The 10,000-nt window shown below is 43.9% G+C and overlaps 1 protein-coding gene across 1 annotated transcript in view; it reads right to left on the reverse strand.

Annotated features, from left to right (window-relative positions):
* Positions 1–3,502: 3,502 nt before the first annotated feature.
* The window catches only part of plekho2 (pleckstrin homology domain containing, family O member 2), a 32,862-nt gene continuing 26,364 nt past the window's right edge, over positions 3,503–10,000 (reverse strand). Inside the window, exons 4-8 of the mRNA XM_052515906.1 lie at positions 7,582–7,686; positions 7,226–7,324; positions 6,749–7,087; positions 6,432–6,524; positions 3,503–6,325 (exon numbers count right to left, since the gene is read on the reverse strand). Of these exons, the coding sequence (XP_052371866.1) occupies positions 4,622–6,325; positions 6,432–6,524; positions 6,749–7,087; positions 7,226–7,324; positions 7,582–7,686 (2,340 nt within the window). The 3' untranslated portion in view covers positions 3,503–4,621. The remainder of the gene's footprint in view (positions 6,326–6,431; positions 6,525–6,748; positions 7,088–7,225; positions 7,325–7,581; positions 7,687–10,000) is intronic.

Raw genomic sequence — 10,000 nt, forward strand, 5'->3', positions numbered from 1 at the left:
GCAATATGATATTCAAAATAACAATAGATGAATTAACATAGTATCTACCGTTAGACCTAATAGTACAACTTTAAACTTTAAAAATATAATCATGTTTACATATTTTACTTCCTAAAGTCTTGGACAAGGCAATATCATCCTTGCTGTGCATTTGTAAAGGACAAATGTTAGGTAGGAACCACATTTGAGTTCACATCAAAATGGATCAGATCCTTCTGTTTTTAATTGGTCAATAATACCCAATACCCTCAAATCTATGAAGCAGACCAAGGTTAAACCTAATGCTAAGATAAAATAAGAAAATATTTGACAAAACAAGATTTCATAGCCTTAAAAGCCCCTTTAAAACAAAATGGATGCCACTAAAGGTCTAATACCACGGTCCTTCAAAACCCTTTAGCTTCTAAGTCTTAGTCTGTTTTAGCACATAGCAACACCTAGGACTGCGTTTCAGTGTGATACAATATTATCTGGTCTCTGTCTAAAGAGAGATCTAAAGAAGAGAGTAGATCAGTCAGGAAGTGGCTAGTTCCTGTGTGCCCTATTTATAAGCTAAGTGAACGGGGCTGCTTTCAAGAGCACAGGGGCTAGGTGAGAGTAGATACAACACAACATTACTGGGGCTAGGTGAGAGTAGATACAACATAACATTACTGGGGCTAGGTGAGAGTAGATACAACATAACATTACTGGGGCTAGGTGAGAGTAGATACAACATAACATTACTGGGGCTAGTAGATACAACATAACATTACTGGGGCTAGGTGAGAGTAGATACAACATAACATTACTGGGGCTAGGTGGGGCTAGGTGAGAGTAGATACAACACAACATTACTGGGGCTAACATTACTGGGGTGAGAGTAGATACAACATAACATTACTGGGGCTAGGTGAGAGTAGATACAACATAACATTACTGGGGCTAGGTGAGAGTAGATACAACACAACATTACTGGGGCTAGGTGAGAGTAGATACAACACAACATTACTGGGGCTACTGGGGGTGAGAGTAGATACAACACAACATTACTGGGGCTAGGTGAGAGTAGATACAACATAACATTACTGGGGCTAGGTGAGAGTAGATACAACATAACATTACTGGGGCTAGGTGGGGAGAGTAGATACAACATAACATTACTGGGGCTAGGTGAGAGTAGATACAACATAACATTACTGGGGCATTACTGGGGCTAGGTGAGGTAGAGAGTAGATACAACATAACATTACTGGGGCTAGGTGAGAGTAGATACAACATAACATTACTGGGGCTAGGTGAGAGTAGATACAACACAACATTACTGGGGCTGGGGCTGGGGGTGAGAGTAGATACAACATAACATTACTGGGGCTAGGTGAGAGTAGATACAACACAACATTACTGGGGCTAGGTGAGAGTAGATACAACATAACATTACTGGGGCTGGGGCTAGGTGAGAGTAGATACAACATAACATTACTGGGGCTAGGTGAGAGTAGATACAACATAACATTACTGGGGCTAGGTGAGAGTAGATACAACACAACATTACTGGGGCTAGGTGAGAGTAGATACAACATAACATTACTGGGGCTAGGTGAGAGTAGATACAACATAACATTACTGGGGCTAGGTGAGAGTAGATACAACACAACATTACTGGGGCTAGGTGAGAGTAGATACAACACAACATTACTGGGGCTAGGTGAGAGTAGATACAACATAACATTACTGGGGCTAGGTGAGAGTAGATACAACATAACATTACTGGGGCTAGGTGAGAGTAGATACAACATAACATTACTGGGGCTAGGTGAGAGTAGATACAACATAACATTACTGGGGCTAGGTGAGAGTAGATACAACATTAACATTACAACATAACATTACTGGGGCTAGGTGAGAGTAGATACAACATAACATTACTGGGGCTGGGTAGATACAACACAACATTACTGGGGCTAGGTGAGAGTAGATACAACATAACATTACTGGGGCTAGGTGAGAGTAGATACAACATAACATTACTGGGGCTAGGTGAGAGTAGATACAACATAACATTACTGGGGCTAGGTGAGAGTAGATACAAACATACATTACTGGGGCTAGGTTAGTAGATGGGGCTAGGTGAGAGTAGATACAACATAACATTACTGGGGATACAACATAACTACTGGGGCTAGGTGAGAGTAGATACAACATAACATTACTGGGGCTAGGTGAGAGTAGATACAACATAACATTACTGGGGCTAGGTGAGAGTAGATACAACACAACATTACTGGGGCTAGGTGAGAGTAGATACAACATAACATTACTGGGGCTAGGTGAGAGTAGATACAACATAACATTACTGGGGCTAGGTGAGAGTAGATACAACATAACATTACTGGGGCTAGGTGAGAGTAGATACAACACAACATTACTGGGGCTAGGTGAGAGTAGATACAACATAACATTACTGGGGCTAGGTGAGAGTAGATACAACATAACATTACTGGGGCTAGGTGAGAGTAGATAACATTACTGGGGCTAGGTGAGAGTAGATACAACATAACATTACTGGGGCTAGGTGAGAGTAGATACAACACAACATTACTGGGGCTAGGTGAGAGTAATAACATTACTGGGGCTAGGTGAGAGTAGATACATAACAACATTACTGGGGCTAGGTGAGAGTAGATACAACATAACATTACTGGGGCTAGGTGAGAGTAGATACAACATAACATTACTGGGGCTAGATACAACATAACATTACTGGGGCTAGGTGAGAGTAGATACAACATAACATTACTGGGGCTAGGTGAGTAGATACAACATAACATTACTGGGGCTAGGTGAGAGTAGATACAACATAACATTACTGGGGCTAGGTGAGAGTAGATACAACATAACATTACTGGGGCTAGGTGAGAGTAGATACAACATAACATTACTGGGGCTAGGTGAGAGTAGATAACATTACTGGGGCTAGGTGAGAGTAGATACAACATAACATTACTGGGGCTAGGTGAGAGTAGATACAACATAACATTACTGGGGCTAGGTGAGAGTAGATACAACACAACATTACTGGGGCTAGGTGAGAGTAGATACAACACAACATTATTGGGGCTAGGTGAGAGTAGGCATCATAGGTTCGGTACTCACTTTTACAGTAGCTCAGTAATCATACCGCCTACACTCTTAGAAAAAAGGGTTCCAAAAGGGTTCTTTGGCTGTCCCATAGGATAACTCTTTTTTGTTCTAGGTAGAACTCTTTGGGTTCTTCTGGGAAAGGGTTCTACATGGAACCCAATAGGGTTCTTTCTGGAACCTAAAATGGTTCTTCAAAGGGTTCTCTTATTGGGACAGCCGAAGAACCCTTTTAGGTTCTAGATTTCTAGATTCTAGTGTGTAGTTCCTGTTTTGCAATGTGCAGTCTGAAACCTTTTGTGAAATGGTATATAAACCTGGCCTGATAGGTATCTTCCAGAACAGAGTTAAGGTCACATTTGCTATGCATTTGGAACTGGTGAAAAGTTTGCACCTGTTTTTAATGGATGAAACACCAAAGCTACAACAGCGAACTGTCTTCATTTATACTTGATAAATGATTCACTTTCTGAACCTTTATTCAAATAACTTCTCAAGAAAATTATATTTTCATGAACTACCTCATACATGATTACTACAACTACATAAACACAACCCACCTCATACATGATTACTACAACTACATAAACACAACCCACCTCATACATGATTACTACAACTACATAAACACAACCCACCTCATACATGATTACTACAACTACATAAACACAACCCACCTCATACATGATTACTACAACTACATAAACACAACCCACCTCATACATGATTACTACAACTACATAAACACAACCCACCTCATACATGATTACTACAACTACATAAACACAACCCACCTCATACATGATTACTACAACTACATAAACACAACCCACCTCATACATGATTACTACAACTACATAAACACAACCCACCTCATACATGATTACTACAACTACATAAACACAACCCACCTCATACATGATTACTACAACTACATAAACACAACCCACCTCATACATGATTACTACAACTACATAAACACAACCCACCTCATACATGATTACTACAACTACATAAACACAACCCACCTCATACATGATTACTACAACTACATAAACATGATTACTTCAAATGTCCTCATGGTTTGATTGGCAGGATTACAGAGGAAACCAATCTGTATCCATTCAAAACGTGGATTACAAAGAGTTGCAGGCTCTTCCGACATCCCCTAAGACTTACGTCATTTTGAAACATCCTAAAACGTATCATTAAAAAGTTTGATCGGGGTTGTAAGTATTCAAGTAAATGTCCTTGGGAAAGTGATGATGATCAATGTGGAATGTAAAATACATTTTTAAGTACAAAAAGTACAATCAACCTCCATTTGCAGGAGAAAAGTGAAAGTTGAAAAAATTGCACTTAGCTAAATCTCAGCAGAACACTTGCATAAATATGCTGCATAATCAGCCAGAATAAGAAAACACCTGTCGTTCTTCCAAGCTACTACTTTCCATCACCATTAATCAATACATTTTCCTTACTTCTCCTTCATATTTAACAATCACCAGCTGTTTCTCTTGGCAGTATTCTCAGAATGTTTTGAGTCTTTTATACACTTGGCCTGCCTGAGGAACTGGTCTGCTTTCCTCAGCTTCTCCATGGCTCTGGCTAGCAGCTCCTCCGGCGACCTGTCCTCCAGGCTATTGCCCCCCACTAGGGCCGAGTTCTGCCCAACCTCGGTGCTCCCTTTGGGGACGACGCTCCCCAGGAGCTCCTCTGTATTTTCCAGCTCCAGGGCCACTTCATTTTCAAGATCTGTTAAGTTTTGAGGACCCACGGTGGCCTTTGTCACGGCCACGTCTGTGATTGGCTGTTTCATGTTTTCACCCAATGAGGCCTCAGAGAGGAGATCCCCCAAAGAGGTGGACATGAGCTTGGCTAAGGGTTTGAAGGGGATGGGGGGACAATGGGAGGCCTGACTGACCCTCACCTGGAGGAAGGTGGAGTGTAGGCCAGAGTGATTGTCCTGGGGCGTCTGGGTCGTAGAAGGGCAGTCCTCCACAGTGCTGAGTCCCAAGCTGCCGGGGGTCTCCGTGTCTCCGTCTTGACTCTCATCCATCAGCGCGTCCAGGCCAGCTTGGCTGCCCATTAGGGCAGCGGTGGAGGCTGCCAAAGTGTCCCTGCTCTCTGACCATTCTTCATCGACATCGATGTCCGAGTGTTGGCCGCTGTCGACTGACTTTTCCTCTTCACGCTCACTCTTCTTTTCCGGGGAGAGGTGGCAGGACACGGGGCTGGAGCAGGAGCTGTCTGGCTCAGGGTCACTCAGAGAGAGAACTACGACTGGGAACTCAGACTTAGTCTCAACGACCACAGGAACTTTCAGGTCCTCTGTTTCTTCAGTCGGACTGGTTGTGGTCACCACGGCTGGTGTTGGTGAAGTGATAGAGTTGAGTTTCTCTCCTGGTGTGGTGTTGATGATGATGTTCTTGGTTTTGTCTGTCGCTTGGTTCTTAGGCTCGCTTAGGTGGACGTCTTGAGCCACCACCACTGCTTTGGGAGGAGGGAGGACGACAGGCTTCTTCTTTGTGGGAGGTCCGGGAGGGCCAGGGCTCTTTTTGATTGGCTCCGGTGTCTGAACTGACGGCGTTACTGTGAGTTGGGAAGACTTCATTGTCTGAGGTTCTTCATTGGGGGATATATCCACTCCACCACTAGGGGCAGACTCTTGTTCTTGAGCCATGGGCTTGGCAACTTTCTGCGTCTCTTCTTCTATGGTGGTGGTGGTGGTGACCTCTGGGTGGTCAGTCACAGAGGTTTCAACTTTGACCTCTAGTGGGGTCATGGGTGTTGTAAGCTGAGAGGAAGGAGACTCCTCCTCATCCTCAGCCCCCTCAAGGATACTGCTTTGTTGAACGTCAGATGCAATCGTTTCAGAACCCTCTTCCTCCTTCTCGTCTACTTTATCCTCTTCACCTTTCTTCCTCATCCCATTAGCCTCCTCTGTACTCTCCTGCACGGCTGTCTGAGTGGGCTTTTTGTCTTTGGATGGTGGGGTGGGCGGCCTGTGTTCCTGGCTGGATTGGGAGGCCTCGGCCAGGTTGTCTGTGGAGCCGCCGATTGGTTTGCCGGGAGGGGTGGGCGGTGGTGCTGACTCGAAGCCCTGCTCTGGGCTGCCCTCGGGGCTGGTGTTCCTGGGGGGTTGGTCTCCGGCTGGAGCAGTGGGCTTGGCCTCTTTGGAGGGGGGCATGGGCGTCTTCAGGACCTTGGAATCAAATCAAATGTTATTTACTTAACATCTTTCATATGGTTGTTACAACACATTGTAAAATACATGGAAAGAAGAGGGTAAAACAACAAATGATATGCACCTTTTTCTCAGGGCTGGTCTCCCCAGGTGGTTGGTCCTCGGCAGACGCTGTGGGCTTGGCCTCTTTGGAGGGCGGCATAGGAGGCTTCAGGACCTGGACAAATGAATAACAATGTTTGTGTGTGTGCGTGTGTTCACCACAGACGTGTGTGTGGATGCGTTTGTACATGCGTACCACTTAATTGAGGAGGACGGGCTCTGGAGTGGAATGGTATCAAATATAGCCATTATTATGAGCCGTCCTCCCCTCAGCAGCCTCCACTGATACGCATGTGCATGTGAAACAGAATATGTACGATAATGTTTTAAAAATGCAACCTTTTTCTCTGGGCTTCTGTCAGTGCTAGTCTCATCAGGCAGTTGGTCCCCTGCAGAAGCAGCAGCCGTCTCGGCCTCTTTGGAGGGCGGCATGGGGGGCTTCAGGACCTTCTGGGGACTGGGCTCCGTTTCAGATGGCAGACCTTCGTCAGGGCTCTGGGTGGTCTGACACTCCTCTGGGGCCTCGCTGGGTTTGGACGTGGGGGGCATGGGGGGCTTCACAGACTTTTTGGGAGTCTCAGTGGTGTCTGTGGTGATCTGGTGTGTCCCGTTGGGGATGCTGGCATCCACCACGTCCAGGTCATGCCGGAGAATGCCGTCTGATGAGACGTTGGCAACCTGGAAGATGAGGGGAGGGGTTTAACAGACATCTTATTCCAATGAATTCTATAAACACATAGTACAACATGATGCATTTAGCAGCATCACACACTAGCACTAAGCACTATGTTGCAGATAAAACACACACACACACACCTCTTTCATGTGTATCCTGGTCGGTGGTCTTCTGTTACGGTTTCCTTTCGGCCTTGTGCGTGTTGCGTGCTCCAACTGACTGGTCTCATCCACCTTCACCTGGGACAAAAAAAAGGAATGGTTTGATATTGGAGCACTGGTACACGAGTGTCGAACACCACTGGTTTCTAGGGGATCCCAACATTTCTTCTTCCTGGGATTGTAATAAAGATAGTGCTTATACTAACCTGGTCCTAGATCATGTTTGGAATGACCATAGGAGTTGGCAAGACAACACAAACCGATCTGGGACCAGGCTATGCTTATACCACACTGGTTACGAAACATGCTTTTCAGCATTAAGGAAAACACTTCACCTCGTCAAATATCTTATTCTTTGCTCTGTTGATGCCGTCACTAAAGGCCTTAATCCAAGCCACCTTCTCCTCCGGGTTCTGAGCCTGGAACTTGACATCATGGACCTGGGAACCAGGAGAACACAGAGCTTAGAACATTAGAACAAAGGCACATAACCTGGAGAGCTGTCAATCATTCCTTAATTACTATTAAACCTAGAATGAAAAGAAAACACTGTCACTAACCAAGGTGCTGTAATCAAACAGCAAACGCCAAAGAATGTATGTTAATTGTGCCATTTAGTTCTCCGCCTAAACAACTTGGATTCCACCACTGACGTAATAATTAGAAACAGGGAATTATGAATACATTGCTGAGTGCCAACCTTAGAATAGCGCTGGAGATAACTACATAATCCAACACTACAGAATTCCTATCAAACATTTTCAACAGAGAATTCTTGCTGTCAAATAAATGTCAAAACCAGGAAAGAGGAAAAAAACAGATCGACAAAACCACTGTTCAAAACTAGGGCCAGGATGGAGAATAGAATTTAGATTAAGGATCAGAAAGGTCTGAATCTACAAAACCACTGTTCAAAACTAGGGCCAGGATGGAGAATAGAATTTAGATTAAGGATCAGAAAGGTCTGAATCTACAAAACCACTGTTCAAAACTAGGGCCAGGATGGAGAATAGAATTTAGATTAAGGATCAGAAAGGTCTGAATCTACAAAACCACTGTTCAAAACTAGGGCCAGGATGGAGAATAGAATTTAGATTAAGGATCAGAAAGGTCTGAATCTACAAAACCACTGTTCAAAACTAGGGCCAGGATGGAGAATAGAATTTAGATTAAGGATCAGAAAGGTCTGAATCTACAAAACCACTGTTGACCACCTTTGTTCCTTTTGACATACCTTCTACTGAGGCCAAGCCAGAGAGCTAAACAGGGTTACCAGGGAGGGAGTGCAGGGGCATCCAAGTAGCTCTTAACATCCTGGTCAAACCCTTTCTGTCCATTCACACTGAACGACAACAGCGCCAACTCAAAACTACAATACTGTATCTTTAGAAGCTAAACTACAATACTGTATCTTTAGAAGCTAAACTACAAATAGCTTTTAAAGCGCCATAAAACAGCTGTGTAAATGCAATGCATCACAGAACATGCAAATATCCACAGCTTTGAGCAGAAATGATGACAAATGTTTTACATAGACGTTTCTTTGTTAGTGTTTGTGGACTTTGGAGTCTGTATTACAGGGGTATCTGTTGTGAATGTTAAATAGGTTTCTACTTTCTATGGGCCAAAAGCTGACTGTTGTTCCATCTAGACCTGGGTTCAACTACTATTTGAAATATTTAAAATAATTTGAGCGTTTGAGTCGGCCTGGTGCAGAGTGCCAGGTGGGAAGGGTTTGCTCTTCACTATTGGTTCCATGGCAACAGGCAATGGAACCAAGAACATATAAAGTATTTGAAAGTATTTCAAATAGAATTTGAACCCAGGTCTGGTTCCATCCGCTCAGCATTGAGCTCTCTGCTGTTTCAGGTGACCCGGCGACCAGACAGAGACTGAAATAAAAGTTGGCAAACCAAATGCATGGAAAGCCCTTTGGTTTGTCTTGAGAGTGCTAGGGCCAGCACAACTAACTGCTTACTTCACACAATTCTCCCTGATAAAAACCTCCTCCCTAAAGAAACCAAAACCAAACAGGAAACTAGAGTGCACAAAAACAATAAGTAGGTTGCATCCTGGAATATGTTGATTTAAGAAATACACAAATACTAAAGTGTCACCCGGGACAGTGTGGGTGTGTGTATGTATGTGTGTGTGTGTGTCGCACCATAACAACAAATGCGTCGAACCACAGCAAACATTATTAACGCGTCTCCTTAGTTTCATTATCTTCAGGGTTTCCCTAAATCTTCCAGCGACATAATGAAAGTTCACAGATGTTTACTTTTGTTCCTCTTTGTTTGTTTTTGTAAAAACTTTATTTATACAGCCTATTGTTCAAGTGGTGTGCTTGGTGTTCATGAAGGAGGTGTGGCATCCGGTGTCTTGCTAGGGCCCAGTATATGTAAGACCCTTAACAGATGCTTAACAGCGTCTATCTAGCCTCCAAAACCAACCCCAGCAGAATTACATGTAGACGTTCTCTATTGTCTGGTGCAGTGTGGGACTTTCTCCATTTTATCAAGTTTATTATGTTTGTTTGCACCCTGCTGACATTTTTGAGTGCATGTCAGATATATTCATACTACATACAGACCAACATAGCCTCCTGACTCTAGGAAGTGTGTCAAAACCCAGTTTAAAGCCCAGTTCCAGAGTCAGAACCACAGAGAACCTGACGTGTTCAGTGTTTAATGGAAGTGTACAGGCCAGCATATAGTTCAACTCCAAAAGTCTTTCCAAGCTGTTGAGGGCTGC

Source organism: Oncorhynchus keta, unplaced genomic scaffold (genome assembly GCF_023373465.1).
Source record: "Oncorhynchus keta strain PuntledgeMale-10-30-2019 unplaced genomic scaffold, Oket_V2 Un_scaffold_3531_pilon_pilon, whole genome shotgun sequence".
Lineage (NCBI taxonomy): Eukaryota > Metazoa > Chordata > Actinopteri > Salmoniformes > Salmonidae > Oncorhynchus > Oncorhynchus keta.